A 20,608-nucleotide genomic window follows, 5' to 3' on the forward strand; every position below is an offset into this window, starting at 1 on the left:
CAAACAAATAAAAATGACTTACATGTAGCAGAAGCAGAAATCAGTGGCAATACTATATGAGGATCCATGTGTGAAGTTCCTAGGAACTATATGGGGCATAAGCTGAGCTGGCACAAAAACATGGTTGAGTTAAACAGAAGTTTCTGTTCTGCCTGCTTTGCTCTTCTAAATCTCTCCTGCTATGTTTACATACAGAAGGTATTGCTATCACACTTCACATACTTTTACTCAATACTGTCCTTATAGCAGATTGCAGATAAATGAAAAAATATTTATTCCACAAAAATATGTGGTAAGAATATTATGTAACTTTGATAACTAAACATCTTTCAGAAATATTTTCAAGGCTCTTGGGATTCTTACACTTCTCTGCCAATACATTTACTCTCTGATGGTATTTGTGGTTGATAATAAGAATGAATTTTGGATGAGCAACCATCACTCTAAAAGTAAAAATAATTTCCATAATCTGGGTGGTCAGAAAGAGTCTGAAAACTTCATAAGGGTGTTTCAGGGTAGGTTGTACTGAGAGATGACAGTTAAGAAAAAAAAAACACAGTACATTGTGCCATTTCTGAGTTAATTAGCATTGAAGTTTGCCAATTAGGCCCTTGTGCACACATATTCAAGCAGCTTGCCTCACACAATTAGTGTCAGTTGATCATCAGGCCATTGTGCACACAAATTTAAGCAGTCTGCCAGGTAAAATTAGTGTCAGTTGTTCTCATAATGTAGATGATAGTGTGCAAGACTGTTCAGCCTTTGGTTTAGGTTCAGTCCTTGTTAGCATCCCATTTTCAATTTTTTATCACTCACTTGTTTGGTTTTAGGAAATGAAATGAAGAGCGCATTTGGTGATACCGTATTTGGTGGGTCACTTGAATTTGCACACATAACAGCCTGATTTGCTGACTTCAATGTTAGATAACTCAGAAACACTGCAGCACATTGAATTTTTTCCTGAACAACATAACCTATATTGCAACACCCTTACAAGCTTTTCAGACTGTCTCCGACCATCCTGTATAGGTGTATCCTTATCTAGGGTTCAGAATGTACTTTTATACAATGGTGTAAAAGGTTATAACATGTTGTTGATAAATAGGAAACAGGGAATTGAAGAAAAGATTCTGAATAGTCCAGAACAAATTAAAAGATGCATTATTAGCTGCCATATATACCATTTATCAGAATGTTTGAACTCATGGATGTAAATTTCACTTTGGTATAATCTTTACATTAAACATGTAGACAGATTATGTTGTTCTGTATACAGTTACATAAATGCTTTGTTTTATGTATGAGACATAAACAGCAATTTTGTGATTTAAGAGGAGGATCAGTGACTTTTCCAGAGTAACTGTTTATCTGGAAATATATATACATTCATATCATCTGGAAGTGATTCCCGTAATTGTCAGTGTGAGTAGATTAGCACTAGCCATAATTTGTTGTTAGTGTACTTTACAGAAGTAGCTTGCAGTGGTTGTTTCTGCATGTTAATCTATAACATCACTCATTCTACATTCTAGAAGACTCTCCTTTGTAAAAGTATTTACGAAACATGTATGAATGAAAGAATCAGTCAACAAATGAATCAGCCTATATTACAACTCATTCCAGTCTAGTGCCATGATCAACAAACACCATAATGCACATTGATCCATCTCCTGGTATTCATAGAACCATTACTATTTTCTGCAAGTGAATTATAAGATGCAGAAAGGACATATCTAACAAAATGAAAGTTTACAGTAGACACAAAAATCTTCATAGATAGTTTGAAACACAAAGTTTGCACATGAAACTTTTCTGCAGCTTTGCAGTCATATTTTGTCACAATACTGAAAGGAATGCTACTCCAACATCTGGCGTATCAGGCAATTATTATGCATTTTACATGTTGTATATATGCCCTTTTTACAAAGTATGACTCTTGCAATCATATGAATTTTAAAAATTGTAATGAAATAAACAATAAACTGTCAGAAAAAACTTTTATCAAGTTATTTCACATGTAGTTACAAGCAGTTTTTCTTCTCATTAATTTCTTCTTCTTCTGTGTATATTGTGGGCCATTTGAAAAGTGTCTCATAAAACTTACTGTTCCCTGCAGGAACATGTTGTCAAGTTTGTGGAGATCTTCCACTTTCTTTATCATGATTGGAACACAATCAGTGATGCATGCTTTCTCCTGAGGTAGACTCAGAGCATTTGTGAGGAAATGTGTGACTGACTAGTCCAGAAATATAGGTACTCAAAGGCAACAATCTTCTCTTTCTTATCTGATTTATATTCAGTATTCTTCAACTTAGACAACTGAAAAGTAATTTTATTTTCATTAGAAATATCCCTTCCTGCTGGCTCATCTTTTTGTAGTGCCTGGGCCATCATTTCTTGAAAGCTAGAACATCATTTAAATTCAACACTTTGATGGAGAAACATCCAGGCACATTGCTCTTTCTCATAATCTCACAGTATTCTTCCATTATAAATATTCTGTCACTCCTCGTGATGAGCCAGCAAATATCCCTAAAGTCCCTGTCACAGCATGGAATGGAATGTGCTCATACAGAGTTATAGTCTTCAGTATATTGTTATTAACAATATTAAGCAGAAAACAAACCAGAGTATGATTTCTATTTTGCCCAGGACATGTGTCACTGAACAGTATTAGAAGCTGTACATGTTGTTCTTTATTATTTTGTTCAGATTAGTCCTACATAAAGCTAAAACTTCATGATGAGGTCTCTTTGCAATTACTTCTTGGCAAACATACAATACGAACAGTGCAAAAAATCAGAGGTGACATACATGCATTCAAGTCGACCATAATAAACACTCCCTGCTTTGTAGAAAGGAAACAGCTGTGCTACATATGTTCATTCTACATCTTTCAAGATAATCAACAGCCAGTGAAATCATATTCCAGTGGGTATACAGGGTGGTACATTGATAGTGACTAGGCTATATATCTCATGAAATAAGCGTCAAATGAAAAAACTATGAAGATCGAAACTTGTCTAGCTTGAAGGGGGAAACCAGATGGTGCTATGGTTGGCCCACTAGTTGGCGCTGCCAGAGGGCAAATAGATATCAACTGCATTTTTTAAAATAGGAACCCCCATTTTTTATTACATATTCGTGTAGTACGTAAAGAAATATGAATGTTTTAGTTGGACCACTTTTTTCACTTTGTGATAGATGGTGCTGTAATAGTCACAAACATATGGCTCACAATTTTAGATGAACAGTTGGTAATAGGTAGGTTTTTTAAATTCAAATACAGAACGTAGGTACGTTTGAACATTTTATTTCCATTGTTCCAATGTGATACATGTACCTTTGTGAACTTATCATTTCTGAGAATGCATGCTGTTACTGCATGATTACCTGTAAACACCACATTAATGCAATAAGTGCTCAAAATGATGTCTGTCAACCTCAATGCATTTGGCAATACGTGTAACAAGATTGCTCTCAACAGCAAGTAGTTCGCCTTCCGTAATGTTCGCACATGCATTGACAATGCACTGATGCATGTTGTCAGGCATTGTCGGTGGATCATGATAGCAAATATCCTTCAACTTTCCCCACAGAAAGAAATCCGAGGATGTCAGATCCGGAGAACGTCCGGGCCATGGTATGGTGCTTCGACGACCAATCCACCTGTCATGAAATATGCTATTCAATACCTCTTCAACTGCATGCGAGCTATGTGCCAGACATCCATCATGTTGGAAGTACATCACCATTATGTCATGCAGTGAAACATCTTGTAATAACATCGGTAGAACATTACGTAGGAAATCAGCATACATTGCACCATTTAGATTGCCATTGATAAAATGGGGGCCAATTATCCTTCTTCCCATAATGCCGCACCATTAATTAACACGCAAAGGTCACTTATGTTCCACTTGTCACAGCCATCATGGATTTTCCATTGCCCAGTAGTGCATATTATGCCGGTTTACGTTACCGCTGTTGGTGAATGACGCTTCGTCGCTAAATAGAACGCATGCAAAAAAATCTGTCATCGTCCAGTAATTTCTCTTGTGCCCTGTGGCAGAACTATACACAATGTTCAAAGTCATCACCATGCAATTCCTGATGCATAGAAATATGGTATGGGTGCAATCGATGTTGATGTAGCATTCTCAACACTGACGTTTTTGAGATTCCCAATTCTCACACAATTTGTCTGCTACTCATGTGCCGATTAGCCATGACAGCAGCTAAAACACCTACTTGGGCATCATCATTTGTTGCAGGTTGTGGTTGATGTTTAACATGTGGCTGAACACTTCCTGTTCCCTTAAATAATGTAACTATCCAGCAAACGGTCTGGACACTTGGATGATGTCATCCAGGATACCGAACAGTATACATAGCACACGCCCATTGGGCATTTTGATCACAATAGCCATACATCAACACAATATTTACCTTTTCCACAATTGGTAAACAGTCCATTTTAAAATGGGTAATGTATCACGAAGCAAATACTGTCCGCACTGGCGGAATGTTACGTGATACCACGTACTTATACGTTTGTGACTATTACAGTGCCATCTATCACAAAGCAAAAAAAGTGGTCCAACTAAAACATTCATATTTCTTTATTTACTACATGAATATGTAATAAAAAATGGTGGTTCCTATTTTAAAAAATGCAGTTGATATCAGTTTGACCTATGGCAGCGCCATCTAGCGGGCAAACCATAGTGCCATCTGGCTTCCCCCTCCAAGCTAGATGAGTTTAGTTCTTTGTAGTTTTTTCGTTTGATGCTTATTTCGTGAGATATTTGGCACAGTCACTATCAATGGACCACCCTGTACATGTGACCCTTTGCACAGTGGATAGATTTATGCTCCAGCTATCAGACAATGCAGAGAAATGGAAATTAAAATTTTGTTAAATGTACCTTTCCACATCTTGCAGTTCAGTTAGTGTTTCATGCAGTTTTGCTCTTCCAAAAGTAATATTTTTATGATGCTAGAATTTCACATTAGGAAACAACACTATATTAGCAATGCAAGAAAATAAAAGTAGCCTGGATATATCCCTGCAGACAACTATTATTTCATGAAGCACAAATCATACAGTTCTTGATGCATCCATAAATGCAGTTTTAGTATCTTATGTACTGATATAAACTATAAATGAACAAGTTAATATAATACAAATAACATTTATACCTGGTTTTATTAACTGGTTGATCAAGTTTTTCTAAATTTGATTTCAGATTATATTTATTGACGCGAATATTATTTTCAAAATATTCATCTTCTTTTATTTCTAGGTCTTTGTACTTCTGATCCAGTTCTGCTGGATTTAGTATATAGTCTGGAAAGCCTAGAACAACAATGTATAATTAAACATGAAATAAATGTGTAACATATTTTACATGCTTAATTATGTTTAAGTGTATAATGCACCTTAAAATTGATAAAAAAGTGTTTTGTATCACAAACTTCCAAAGTTGATGCTTTGGTGTTATGTGTGACCTGAATTCATTACGCTGCAGATTCCTTTTTTTTCAGATGTCAGCTATGTTTGAAGTTGCATTTTTACTACAGAAACAGGAGAAACAGAAAGGACACAAACTTTAGAATTTTGTACGGATCTTGTATTTAATCTTAAATTTTTCACTTAGAAACCAAGATTTCATTTTTATTTCCCTTTGTTTACAAATAGTGTACATAGTCATGATGCAAATCAAAAGTGTTCTCTCTTTTACTTCTTGTACAATTCTGAAAAATGAGTTACTTTTTGAACAAATAGATGTATTCAACTAACCAGGAATCTAATACTAACACTGTAGAGCCACAGGGAGAGCTTAAGGAATATGAGATATACATACCTGCAATGATTAACTGAAAGAAACAAAATACTACATTATGAAGATTAAGGAAATACTGTTGTATGACTTTATAAAGGATGTGATGAAAATTGGAGTAGAGTAAGAGAAAGTTTGGGTTGTAACCTGAAGAGTGGGCATTTTTGTTACTCCACATGAGCTTCTAGATCTTTTGTAATATAAAAGCTCAATAGTTGACATACAAGATGAACCCACTAAGATGTCTTGTGACAAGAATTCCACTGTTGCACATGGCATTGTATTAATAAGGAAACTGTTTAAATGAAGATATGTTTCTGCTTAGACTGTAATTTCATGGAATACTTCTATTTGCATTACATAAAGTTTCATCCTGAAAGCAAAAAGTTTTCATTCAAGCAATATTTGATAGCTGTGGATCCAGTTATTCAGAAAACAATTGAAATAATGAAATTATTTTCCAATGTTTAACTGTTGGCTAGGATCGTGTATTTTGTGATGGACATTTCTTTCTAACACATATTTAGGTTTTCCACATTTTTTCCCCCACAACATGTAGCTTACTAGCCTAATTTCATAGATATTCTTCTGTATTGCTTGCTGTACTAGTAAATCAGGAAGAAAGCATATCATTGAGAAAATGCTCAGCCATAGCCGATGGGACTGACTGCAATACAAATTTTTACTCCATAATGGCATATGCTCTGTTTTGAAGCTACCTATTGGATTAAAACTGTGCTCTGAGCCAAAACATGAGCCTGTAATCTTCCCTTTGTGAGCAATGCCCTTAGTGGCTTAGCTATACAGTCATAGCTCACCAATCATCATCAGAGTTCCACTTCTGCATTTCATCTTTCGTACTTTCCAAACTTCATAGAAGCCTGTGAGAGATTAGTTTCTGGGTTCGAGTCACAGTCTGTCAGGTAGTTCCAAAAAAATGCATACTTCACTTTAGTGTGAAAGAATCACTCTTGGAACAATCATCTAGACTGTTGGTAATCCATTTCTCATTTACATCATTTCCTCCAAGAGTGTTAGGTCAACACATTATGGATGAGAGCATGTCTGAAGTTTCCAAAGTAGGAGAGAGGCACATGAAACTGAGAGAACAGGTTATGAAATGTGCATGGATATCTCAGTCAATAAGAGTATTGCTTGCAAAGGCTAGGTTCTGAGCTCAAGTCTGGCATGTAGTTTTTAACTAGCGACCTGCCTCATCCTCACAATATTAGCACTAAGCATCTACGGCTGGAGAGCTTGTTTTTAATATTTAGTGATATACATAAACCTTCCTTCATGAATCCATCTATTAGTGAAAACTGTATCAAAATCCCTACAGTGGTTCCTGAGGCTGGCCTTCATTTACAAAAAGGAAAACACAGTGGACGACTTTAATTTATAATATGTACAGACTCAGGTCAAGCTTCACTGCTCCCTGGAGTTGCAGTGGCTGACACTTTATTACTTTCCTTGCCAGATATCATGTCCCCCTTAGCTAACTAGCTAATAGCTCCCATTAGTGCCACAAGATGTCACTCCAAAAGCCAATTAAAGATGGAACAGATAACAGTACATATATTACACACTCATCATTACTATAAACAATAAATTCTATACAAAACCTTCATCACGGATCAGTCTCTCTATTACTGAAAACAGTATCAAAATCCTTATAGCAGTTCCTGAGATAAGCCATAACATACAGGCAAAAGAACATGGAGAGGACTTTCATTTAGAGTTATTATGTATAAAAGTACCAGGAAGTTTTACATCTTGTGGGAATGGCCATTAGACCTCTACTAGAAATAAATACCAGGTATGGATGCACCAGCCCATATTATTTTAGTGAAGCTATTGTTTCATAGATTGTCAGATACAGTTATTACCTCTCTTCTTTGGCTTTGATTTTGGAAATCTTCTGTGCATGTGTTGTTGTGTATATTGATTCCAAGTTCATTCATTGCTACTGATTCAGGCTCACATTAATTGTAGTCTTGGTGTTTCCCATGTACTGCAGTTTTGGCTATAGGTTTTGGCTTTCACATTCTATGTGTTTCATCATAGTGATCTGTCTATTTTAGTGTCAGACCACAAGTTAAGTAATGCCAAAATGTTGTTCTCTAACTGTCAGGCATGGGTATATAAACATGAGGAATACATTACAGTGGTACTTTTTGTCTGGTTTTGTGTTTGTTTGAGTACTCTGTGACTTTGACACCATTCATACTCACTTGAATTAGTGACTGAATTTATGCCTGTGTGCATATTTCCATTTGTTGACCCAAGCAGCTGGGAGGGGAAACCATCCTGTATGCCAATGATATTGCACTATTCATGCACTGCCAAAACCTAAATGTTACGGTTAGGCACCTCCAGAAACATCTAGACAAAATTAATCAATGGTGCACTGTATGGAAGGTGAAAATCAACTCTGACAAGAGCTAATCAATGCTATTCACAGCCAAGATCAAGCTCTCCATGTACCAACCCACATTTGATGACTTAGACTTGACTTACGATGACCGAGTCACATAGCTTCGATTTAGCTGTCACATGTAACCAGTGTGGTTAACAAGGTTTGTGGCCTGCTTCATGAATAGTGCATTTGGCTGTTCTGTGGAAATTGTCTTGAATGGCTAATTATGTCATTTTATGCTCATAGCACGCTTCTTTTCCTTCTTAAATTTCAGTATTCTTTTATAAAAACGGAAATGAAATTCAAATAATTTGAAAGCCCACTTATGTGCTCCATTCAAGTCATGTGATGCCTGTGATGTCGCTGGCTAGCACGCTGCTCCCATTTTCATAAAGCTAATTCACAGTGATGTCTTGTGTTGGAATTTACATTTCAGAAAATGGATTACAAATGGTACATAGTATCACACTGTACAAATACATCTATAAAAACTCTTGAAAAATTTTTTCTGAGTGTTTCAGGGAATGAGGAGGTCTGTACAAAGTGGTTGCATTGTAGCAGCAAAATTCCACGATGTCTGTGCCAAGTCCACTTACATAATTAAAAATATCTTGTAGTCTGAAGTTAACATTAATTTACCTCTGAGATATGCTTTTCCACTGTTACTCTTAGAAAAAATTGTCATTGTAACTGCCTTTTTTTTCATAACATTGGTGGGCCAGTTGGTGAAGCTGTGGACTGCCGAATATGAAAAGATTAAATCTAGCCTACAACAATATTTACAATATTTTAACTTGTTCCTAAAAGAAATTGACAGTACTTTCATATGAAAATCAAATCACAATTATAAAACTGCACTGCATTGATTAGAAACAGAATATTATTATGTTTTCCTTGGCATTTACATGTGATTACTTTTGCAGTAGCTGTTCACATACATCATGTTCAAAAAGATATTTTCTAGTTAATGTGACCACACACTTATTACTTTATTAGAAACTATGTTTTTTCTTTTATCTTCACACTGTCCAGGTAGGATCCTTATTGTTTAAGCTTTTGAAGTTTCATCATGTTACGTAAGATGAAGTTAAGTCTGCTTCAGACACTGACGTTAGTTTACATTCACAAACAGCACAGCCATTACCTTTGTGTTACCTGCATGTTGCCCATGCTTTACATCTCTCCACATACAAGACCTCATCATCCCTCAACTTATTGTACTGTGAGCATGTGGTGATATATTCATTACTAACAATGTTTTCCAAGAAAGGCAATGGTTTATAGGCATAGTAGATGCATTTATTCTCAGCTGTCCATTTTTCAGACTACACTTAATGTGAAACTATACACAATACATCCCATCATCAAAACAAATGCTACAATGAGTTCTTGTTAAGGCTATTTTCATAGTTTGTGTAAAACTTTAAATAATTTATGACATTTCCAGGATACCAAGTTGCATTTTTTTTTTCATAGTTATATGTGCTCATCGTTGTGCCAAAGAGCCTGTGCTCATGATTGTTTGCCTGCTGAGTATCTTGCAGAGCAGAAATCAGCACTAAGATTTGTCAAGAATAATTTTGTCATGCTTTGGATCATATTTCATGACATAGTTGACAGTCTGTATATAAGGTACTGATGCATTTTTCAGAAGTTCCACTGAGCTAGGTGGTGCAGTGGTTAGCACACTGGACTCGCATTTGGGAGGATGACAGTTCAAACCCATGTCTGGCCATCCTGATTTAGGTGTTTCATGATTTCTCTATATTGCATCAGGCAAATGCCAGGGTGGTTCCTTTGAAAGGGCACAGCCGACTTCCTTCACCATCTTTCCCTAATACGATGGGGCTGATGACCTCGCTGTTTGGTCCCTTCCCCCAAATCAACCAACCAACCAACATACGTTCCACAACTATATAGCTTTGAGCATGTTTAATGAGGCTGCAGGGAGTAGGGAAAAGAATATCCATCCTCTAAGTGAGGGAAGCATAAAAACATCACTTTTTATAAGGTTTACGGTATCATCATTCACAAAATTCCTTTTTATTGTTACTTAAAATTGTAAATGCGTTTTCCAATAGCTAAATAACTAGCAGAAAAAGTACGTAAAAACCTAGCAACTATGGCTACCACTCCTGTATAGTTTCATCGTACACCTAGTCTGTGTTGTCAACAGAGCATTAGCCAATAACAGAGCGTTTATGATCATGTGACCAAATCCTGATTATTTAATGATTTTTAAGCTCTAAGTACATAAAAATAAGAGATATTTTGTGAGAATGCTGACCGTAAATGTGATTTGAATCTTATAACCACTCCGAATAACAACAGTCCAAACCATATTTTTGACATAGGAAAATAGCTTATTGTACCCACTCTTTAAAAGTGACACACTATCAGACAAAGCAAAACTGACAATACTTCCAGCCATCTTGTATGGTTCAGAAATGTTGTCATTGGCCACCAAAAAACACTTGCAACAAATGCTAACCCTTCAAAACAAAGTGTTCTGGGTTATACTGTACACTGATTTTATATGGAAGAGTGTTGTGCATGAACAACAGTGTACCTAGGAAGACATGGTGTTCTTTGTTCAATACTTCAGCCTATTGCCTGCAGAATTGCATGAAGGAATGTGCACTGCAGACTGCCATAAGCAGTTTCTGCTGTTTTGTGCCATTTTTATTGTTGATTGATATGAGGTTGTGTTTCGTGTAGCGTTTGAAATATTTCATGCTCTGCACATGTAAGTGCTATATAACACATTAAATCCATTTGGAATGTATTGTTAATTCTCCAGGTACAGAACTTTATGGTGAGTAAAATGCTATGTTACTTCTATAACAATTTATATTTATACTTAATCAATCATGTACAATCTTGTACCTTGAAACCAAAGGTCTATTACCATGAAACATGCGTACTTGCAAATGAGCTGAGTTTCCTTAAGGTTTAATAATTTTACCTGGGCTAAAAATGGAAATTTAGGTTAGTTTCCAATAGCTTATATTTCAAAACGTATTTAACTTGTAACTGGTATTTGATAATACTTACTGATTTCACTTACTGATTATTGGCATGTGGCAGTGTAATAATGTAATAGATTGACTATTAAATACAATATTGATAAAAATTTCTCAATTGAAACTCTTTGAAATTTCAATCAAATATTTGTACCTACACGACCATGTTGTACCTTGGAACATGTTTTCACATTCGAAAAACCTTAATTTTCTGAAGTAATTTTTGCAATTTCAGAAAAAGACTACAGCACAAAAAACTGAATTTCATCACTGAAGAATGAAATAGGGAAATACAGTAAAATTCTCTCACAGGGATGGCTAGAGGGAAAGTCTGAAAAGTGTCTGAAGGTGCAACACTCTCCCTGGCTGTCAACACTCACATTAGGTTAGATGTAGGTACCATCCCAACCAGAAGAAATCCATCTTATTTTACATGAAAACAACTGTTTTGCCTAATTGTCTCATAAATTCACTAAACAAATAACCTCCAAATTCACTTCATAATAGATCAACAATGACCCTTACATGGACTAATGTACATTTATGGACATAACTCTATAGTCAGATCATATCACTTCATTTTATAATCACCTATAGTACAGTCAGAAGTGAGCCAGGCACAATAGCCTGTGGAGCTTGTGTTGTTTTATATGACAAATATGTTCAGGCATTTGAGACTGCTGCCAGAAGACGAGTAACAGGTCTATTCAAAATTGCAGTAGCAACAAATAAAACTTAAAAGAATTTCTGACAGCCATATGTGGAAACAACCATGTTTAACAGCCTCCTACCTTGACTGCAGTATTTCTCTAATTCCCTAAGTTAGAAAATCTGCTGAAGTATGAAACTGATTAATAGATCTTGTATTCAATCCTCACTTGTCGCTATGTTTTTTGTCCATGTATTTTTCCATCTCGTGTCAATACAATATGCTTGGGAATAATTCAGATTCCATTTTAAATTCTGTAGTTCTGATAACTCAATGGGTGAGGTTGGTTTGAGCTTAGTTGACAAAAGTGTTTTACATCCAATAAGATCATTATTAGTAAGACACAATGGTGGAAAACCAACCATCGAGTTGATGCATTCCTTTCAGTATTTAGAGTTAATTTTTAAGAGCATTTCACTAATGGTGTATTGCATTAAATATATTCATGCCTTACCTATCATGTCAGTTATGGCATCAGCTTTCCTCTCTGCTGCCCTCCGTGTCTCAGCATCCATCCATTTCAGGTTTTTCAGGTTGTTCTTGAATGCAGTTCTTATCTGATTAATCATGTTTTCTGCCTGGAAACAGTCAACATTACAATTCACTAACAATTAGCAGTTTTGAAATTATTTAGGTGAAATGAAATGTCGTGTGGCTAGGGCCTCCCGTCGGGTAGACCGTTCGCCTGCTGCAGGTCTTTCGATTTGACGCCACTTCGGCGACCTGCGCGTCGATGGGGATGAAATGATGATGATTAGGACAACACAACACCCAGTCCCTGAGCAGAGAAAATCTCCGACCCAGCCGGGAATCGAACCTGGGCCCTTAGGATTGACAGTCTGTCACGCTGACCACTCAGCTACCGAGGGCAGACATTATTTAGGTGGTGTGATGGCCTCTGTGCTATACATACTGCGAATGAGCAGATATTTTCACAAAGTGCAAATTAACATTATTATTAAAATATGATTAACTTGTGACAATGGTGATCTAAATTTATTGAGCCTCTTTGTGATCTTCTGGTGCCATTTAACCTACCTTTTTAAATAACTTTCTTCCTTGACAGGATAAGCAATAAACCTAGCACCTATCTAACACATGATTTCCCAAGAGCCCCTTTTCAGGTGATATCAATGCCTTTCCCACAATATTTATTATTTGATAAAATACACCCTGTTTTTCCACCAGTTCCATGAAAGTATTTCACTATAATGTGAACAACTCTGAGAGAAACTGCCTTTACTTGTCAAGTGGCAATACATCACTTTGGAAGTAATATATCTCATTTCTGAGTTTTAACTTCATCTTAGAGAAATTGCCAAGACAGACAGACTAGCAGGAAATATTCTGCTGATTGAAGCAATTTAAAAAATACTACTTCAGAAATATAGTTGCAACAACTAATTTGAAAGAGAAATTGATTGTATGATGGTGATTACTGCTTAAAACAGTCTCCAAATATCCATCATAGTGAAGTCAAGGTACTCTTGGGATGTCAGTGTGTTTCTGGCTGATAGCCATTAGATATTCTACAAATATCCTACACAGTCAAGGTACTCTTGGGATGTCAGCACATTTCTGGCTGATAGCCACTAGATATTCCAACAGCATCATATTGCCAAGGTTCTTGTTTTTGGGTATGAAGTGAGATAAGCTTTTAGCAATGACTCAGTACTGGTTTGACTCATTTATGAAAACCTTGCAAAATGTAACTGGAATCTTTCTACTACAGCATATTAGGTGAAACTCCATTTTACTATGTGATCTTGTAATGATAAGTGAGAACTGTGTCACATTCCAAGATAAGGTAATTAAAAAAAAAAAAAAAAAAAGATTAGATAATGACTATGCTGCATTTAAGACTCATATCTCATATAATTTTTTTTTAAAAATATAGTCTGTTTTCAATTACTATAAAGTTGCATGGCTGGCACAGACATACCAAGAGGTAGGCACACAGTTAACTGTTTATGATCATGTGGGGCCTGTAGCACTGATAAATTGCGGGGATACAATTATTTATTTTTATGAATAAAATCTGCCTTCTGTTTTCTTAAGATATAACATGTCTAGTACTGTAACATGAGCTTATCAGTAATCTATGTCAAAAGAAGAAAGATTGTGGCACAATGGCTATCAGTGGTGAATCCAATACAGAACAAACAATACGCTCATGCAGGAAAAGGATGGGGAAGGAAACAAGGCTCTGTCTTTTTGAAAGAAATGGTCTCCGCATTCACCTTAATCCACTTAGGGGAAACATGGTGTTCTGTTGGAGACCACTCTGCACGTGTTTTGGGGCAGCCAGTCAGGCCAATGCACATGCAAATTCCAGCAGCCTGTCAGAGACCAGGTGATCAAATGTGTCCTTCATTTGGTTTCCTAAAGCCCAACAAAAGAGTGATACAAAATGAAATGACCTGTCGCCTGGTGCAAGTCTTTTGAGTAGATGCCACTTCGGCAACTCGCATGTTGATGGGGATGAAATGCTGATGGTGAAGACAATACAACACCCAGTTCTTGAGCGGAGAAAATCTCTAACCCAGCCAGGATTCGTGCATGAAGCAGCATGGTTGTCTAACTTCAACACTAATTAACTTGGACTCAGTGCAACATATTTAATTTTTCTCTTAACAATTATTTCTCAGCACAACCTACTCTGTATCATCCTACATGGTTTTCAAACTGTTTCTGACCATCCTGTACATAGAATGTCGATCATGTTACACCTGTCTGTTTTGTGTGGTTGCACTGAAATCCTTATCATTTGCATACACAAGCATGTAATACACTTCGTGGCAATTTTGTCTGTTGCCTGCTGTCTTCATGGTGTTGCAGTGTTAAAAACAAGCAGTGTAGATGGACCAAGTAACTTATTTACTGGATCACAAGAAGAAGAAGGGGAAAAACTGAGATGATGCCCTGTTGGAAAGGTAATAGATGGCTTTAGAAGAGAAGCATGAGTGACATGTACTTTTATAGCTGGAAACCTTGACATATGGAGAAATCTGAAGGAGGTGTTTATCCAACAGTGAATTTAAAATGGCCAGTGATGATGAATGGCAGTATTAAACATGGTTAGAAGCGAATGTGCTATTTTAAAGAGATTATTTTACTTCTCACTATAATCTCTTTCATTTTTCTTCATCTTTAGTCTTTAACATAACATTGGCAATGTTTTTTAGTACCCATAGTCGTCATATCTCTTGTTAGTTTCCAAAGCAGCATTTGTATTAGTTGCTGAGCATGATCATTGTTAGATTTATCTTGCAAATCAAATGATACCACTGTAACTATACAAACCAGTACTAAAAGTGTTACAAAGAGAGAGTGAGATAATTGTAATGTGCCTCTGTCATTCATAATAATGATCATAGGCATGTTTCAGTGCTTTTGTGAATTATTGCTGACCGTTAAAGTCAGAGGTCATGTACTAAAAATTTGTTTAAAAAATAGTGTAGTAATTTTGTTACAGTAGAATGCTTTGTGATTAATGCACATAAACTAATATTAAACTACATTACAAACTGGACCATAGACTGGTTTCTTCATTATGAAAAACATTTGTACATAATAATTGTTATGAATTTCATTCACGTTGCCTGTAACCCAAAGTTAATTTATTTTACATTAATAAAATTTTATATTTGCACTACTTACTGCAGGTTTACTATTCCCATGGAAAGCCTCTCTGACAAACATAGCACCAATAGCAAAACCAATGACGTTGTTTGTGTCAGTAACACAGTATCTCCAAGGCTTTTCTCCTCCTTCAGAGCCTACAAGGGCCTTTCTTAATCCTTTGTACGCATCACGAAAAGCTTTTGAGAGATAACTGGTCATACTCCTGACTGTCTGCCACACCAAATAGTTGTTAAGGATTCTGAAACATAAACAACATATTTTAGTAAGCATACTTCTATACAGAATTTGCATAATCTTTCAGATCATAATAGACTCAGCAACAAAATTCATGCAGGCGTCTAAACTAGTCTTTAATAAACTTATCCCAGAACCTAACAAATATATTCCTGTCAATTGCGTTGCAGACTGAATTCCAAGTTCAATAAGTAGTGCCGTTCTGTCTAATTCACTAGAACAGCAATGCGAATGTTATATTTTATCACATTAATTTTATTTCATCCCATGGCTCCACATGGATGAGAAGATGGACTACCAGTGGTAACAATTAGCCCTGTTCTTCAAACCAAGAGATTTAGAATACACATCTTGTACTGACAATGCGTGATACAAATGATACCACTAGCACCTGTGATCTACAGCAATCTAAGGTTGATGATTGTACCACAAGGAGGTGCAGGAAGCTGCTGCATTAGCAATGCTCTCTGCCTGGGACTACGGTGTAAAGGTGGTTGCACAGTACACCAACAGTAACTGGGATGCCTCCTTTACATTCTCTATACAGCGAACATGATTCAATCACACTGCGTGCTGATAGTGCCATACACTGCTGACACAGCACTACATAGGAAGAGCCAGAGTGCCATCCCGGTACTTATCTAGTTGTATAGCAAGCAGCAGTCCAACTAGCTGACTTGGCCACCACAGGAAGGCTTGCTTTTAATGCAACCAAAACGCAAGCTGTCATCATCAAAAAGAGCTAAATATCAAGTGCACTGTAGCAAGTCAACATTAGGGTCACCTTAGTACCATGGACTAACAACACTCATTATATAGGCGTCGCAATAGATTAGTGTTGATGTGGGGTTCTCATATCAGCGATGTCAGACAAAATGCACTGTGGTGAATGTGTGACCTACATGCAGTGCTTTGCTCATCATCAATCCTGCCTCTACACGCCAGGACAATCTTGTGCAAGTGCCTAGTATGATTGCTACTAGAATACACTGCAGTTGTGCGGGGCAATGATGCCAACAGCCACATCCACAGACACATCTAAACTGGAACACTCAGGACACTCAGGGACACTCCATACACATGCTAAATCGACTGGTGGGTATGCAGCCACTAAAAGATGGGGCAGAATTTCTACAAACAGTGTCTGCACTCCACCAATGACAACATCCGCACCTTGGCCCGTAGACTACACCAATGCACGGAATTAGATGGCCCAACCATTTGTGACAATAAGAAGATGTAGGTTTCGGCAATGTTCATTCCAAAAAATTATGCTGGCAGCGCTCTGTTATTCGTCCGCACCAGAACAGTGCTGATGTTTCCAGTATTGTCTGCACCTGTAACAGTACGTTCTGCACCAGGATGGCGAAGTATGCAGATGAACGTGTTGCAGTGAAGGGTGCGGTGGATTGCAATCCAGCATAGCTCGTTTCGTCGGCGGCCCCATCTGGGCCCCCACGTACAATAATTTGATCTACATACGTGGACATCCACACAGAGTCAACAGATGCGATCGATGCAGAGGGATTTCCCGAAGGCATCACAACTCTATTTGCAACTATCAGTGGAGGGGCAGAAGTATCGAGAGGTGGCAGGGGTGCTGTTCCATCTAGACATCAGACAACGAAACAGTTCACGGACGGTGATGTAGTCAGTTAGCACAAAACTTTCACAAAAGAAGAGCAAAGAGGCATATCACTATTTCGACAATCGGTGGCAAGGATCGCACTGTCGCCGATTCCAGTGGTATGGGCCTTGCCTGGGCCACTAAGGCATCTAAATGCGCGGTCCATTCAGCACAGATACCCAGCGGCTCACCAGCAGCAACCAACAACCACTTCGAGGCGTTGTCAATGCTGAGATTGACGAACAACCACAGACCGGAAAGGCGGACACCCACCCACTGCCCAAGAAGACGGAAAGACCTGAGAGCCGCTCAGTGGTAAGTGGTCTGAGCCTAAGCTGCCACCAGTCATCATTCAACTGAAAGACGGCTGCAGTAGCAGTGGACGACCACAGCGTTCACTGTGAAGTCTGTCGGACGTGACCTGTGTAGAGTGTCTTTTATCTATGGAAGATTTTCGAGTGTGACGAGTGAGGCTGCAGCGCGGCAATTCCCATTCTGCATCCATGCCACCGCCTCAGACAGACACTTCAAAGTGGTCCTTCGGGGTTTCTCTCGTTGCACGAATCCATATCACCTTCGATAAAAGCTGGAAGACATTGATTGGATGCGTGTCAAACCTCCTAGGACCTAGAAAGATTCGCCATCATTTCTGGTCGTCCTCACAGACAATATGGAAAACCGCAAAATCTTTCAAGTGATGCGGGTAGCTGTTACCATTGTCACAGTGTAGACGCTGAAGTAGAAAAGAAGGCCTACCCAATAATCCATCTGCCAGCATGCAATGTGCAGGTGGTCTGTCATCCCAGTGGGCAATACCCGTTCGCCGAGTCGCAACCCCCACAGTGCAAGAACTGAGATGGCGACAACGTAGCGAGCTACTACGGCTGTGTGAAGTTCAAGGCCGCTGTAACTCGATAGCATGCTTTGCAATCTTGGCAGAGGGAGAGGATAACACCTGAAACAAGGAAATGGGAAGTGAAGCACTACAACTAGTGGCTGCAGCACTGTTGTAAGATCCTGCTCGTCGTCGTCGTCTCGTCCGCGCCCGCGACATGCCCAGCAAACCAGCATGCTGCACTCACAAGATGACGCATTACGCCTGATGTGTACTGTAGAAGCAAACTCAGAATAAAAGGTAACCACAACCGTCAAGGAAGAAGTACTTCGACAGTAGGAAAAGCAGAGCTCGAACTACAAGAAACTCAGGCGTTATAAAAGCTCGTAGAAACGATTAGCGAGTGATTAAATCTCAGTGCGCTCTGCATTAAAGTAATTATTACTCGACGTATCAGACCTGTTACAGCGATTCTAGTATTGGTCAAGTTCCACTTCACAGGTTCGTGTGATCTTGATGTTTTCCGGTACTTTCTTTTTGCACCTCTACGCAATCCGCTTCTATGTAATCAGAATTTGAAAACAATCCTGTAAGAAAGGGGATTTTTAGTTTGAGTCCTTCCAAATAATATTTAGGCTACTGCAAATATTGTTGTTTTCACCAGAAGTTACAAATTTGCTTTTTGTAACGCTTGATGACTCTGGTGAATCAGAATACATTCTTCCGAAGAAACTTGATTTCTCTTCGAATAACTGATACAACCGATACCAGAACAAGAATAAGACTTGCTCAGCTTTCTTATTTCAAAATACACGTGAAGCTGAGCTTTCACATGGCCATGACTAACATTATGACTCCTCATCCTGGAAAATATCGAAAGAGAAAGGTGGAGCCGATGTCTACAAAAAAGACAAACTTGCGTCAGTTTTAAAGTACAAGAATGGAAACTCACACCTTAGCGTCCTCTCGGTGGGGTCATTAGCGACGGAGCATAAGCTCATACTGGAATAGGTTGGGGAAGGAAATCTATCATGCACTTTTCAAAGGAGCCAGGTACTAACATATTAACGATAATATTGTAAACTTCAAGCAAAATTTGTGTCAGTAAAGAGATTTTTTACCTTGAAAACGTAGTTTAAGTGCATTAATGTAATGCTTATGTTACAAATTCTCTTGTAATTAAAATGCTATACAGCTGTACCTATAACTAAATCATGTTAAGCCAGCCTGCGTGGCCGAGCGGTTCTAGGCGCTTCAGTCTGGAACCGCGTGACCGCTACGGTCGCAGGTTCGAATCCTGCCTCGGGCATGGATGTGTGTGATGTCCTTAGGTTAGTTAGGTTTAAGTAGTTCTAAGTTCTATGGGACTGATGACCATAGATGTTAAGTCCCATAGTGCTCAGAGCCATTTGAACCATTTTTTTTTTTAAATCACGTTAGTTCTGTAGAGAATTTAAACCCGAATTAGTTCTATCGCTTAGTTTTATCTCTAGCTCGTTTTCAATCTATGAAATATTTTTGCCATTATTAGGCTGTATCGTAATGTTCATTACAATTGATTCATTTGTTTCTACAAAATGATTCCTTTATCATTTATTTTTCACATAATCGTTCTACTTTACCACACTTTTTAATCAACTCATGTTGAAATTATCCCCCTGAATTTAATTAATAAAACAGTCTGAAAACCCAATGACTTAAGTACTAAGCAGCAGAAACGTGATATCATACAATTTTAATGTTCTATGTAGAGACATAAAAGCTTTAATGTCCAAGTTACTCTTACCTTACGCTCTAACGTTGTTGATAACCCTTTAAAATTCGTTGAAAGAACCGAACATGGAGGTCTATACGGATATGGCCGGTGTCCGTATGAGACGATAATAATTATTTTAAAATATTGAAACACTTGCTAAGTTTTCTAAATGACAACATGTTCTCAAAACTGCCTGAATTTGTAACTGTTGTTTGTGTATGTGCAGTTTCAGTTGTTGGGCCATTTTCAAACGTTGAAACTGTAGTGGCTGATGACCCACAAGTAAGAAAAATTATTAACACTAGCTAATTTTTTTCGTCGATGACGTATAATTTGTGTGCATTGTCGAGTAGCAACGTAGGCATTCAGAGTGCTTAACGGAAATTATGGAAACAGATATCAGAGTGACAATTTTCGACCTTATATTGGGCCAACTTGGTAGTAAAGTGTAATAAGAAGCGTATTATTTTCAAAATAACTAACAAAATAAAAAAAACAGTATGTTTCGCTATAATCCATG

The 20,608-nt window shown here is 37.7% G+C and overlaps 1 protein-coding gene across 3 annotated transcripts in view; it reads right to left on the reverse strand.

The window, feature by feature from the left end:
• Positions 1-20,608, reverse strand: part of LOC126470034 (endothelin-converting enzyme homolog) — a 434,767-nt gene that overhangs the window by 27,213 nt on the left and 386,946 nt on the right. For all 3 annotated transcript variants that reach the window (XM_050097524.1, XM_050097525.1, XM_050097526.1), the window contains exons 9-11: positions 15,652-15,874; positions 12,446-12,569; positions 5,203-5,359 (exon numbers count right to left, since the gene is read on the reverse strand). In XM_050097524.1, the coding sequence (XP_049953481.1) occupies positions 5,203-5,359; positions 12,446-12,569; positions 15,652-15,874 (504 nt within the window). The remainder of the gene's footprint in view (positions 1-5,202; positions 5,360-12,445; positions 12,570-15,651; positions 15,875-20,608) is intronic.

This window comes from Schistocerca serialis, chromosome 3 (assembly GCF_023864345.2).
Source record: "Schistocerca serialis cubense isolate TAMUIC-IGC-003099 chromosome 3, iqSchSeri2.2, whole genome shotgun sequence".
Lineage (NCBI taxonomy): Eukaryota > Metazoa > Arthropoda > Insecta > Orthoptera > Acrididae > Schistocerca > Schistocerca serialis.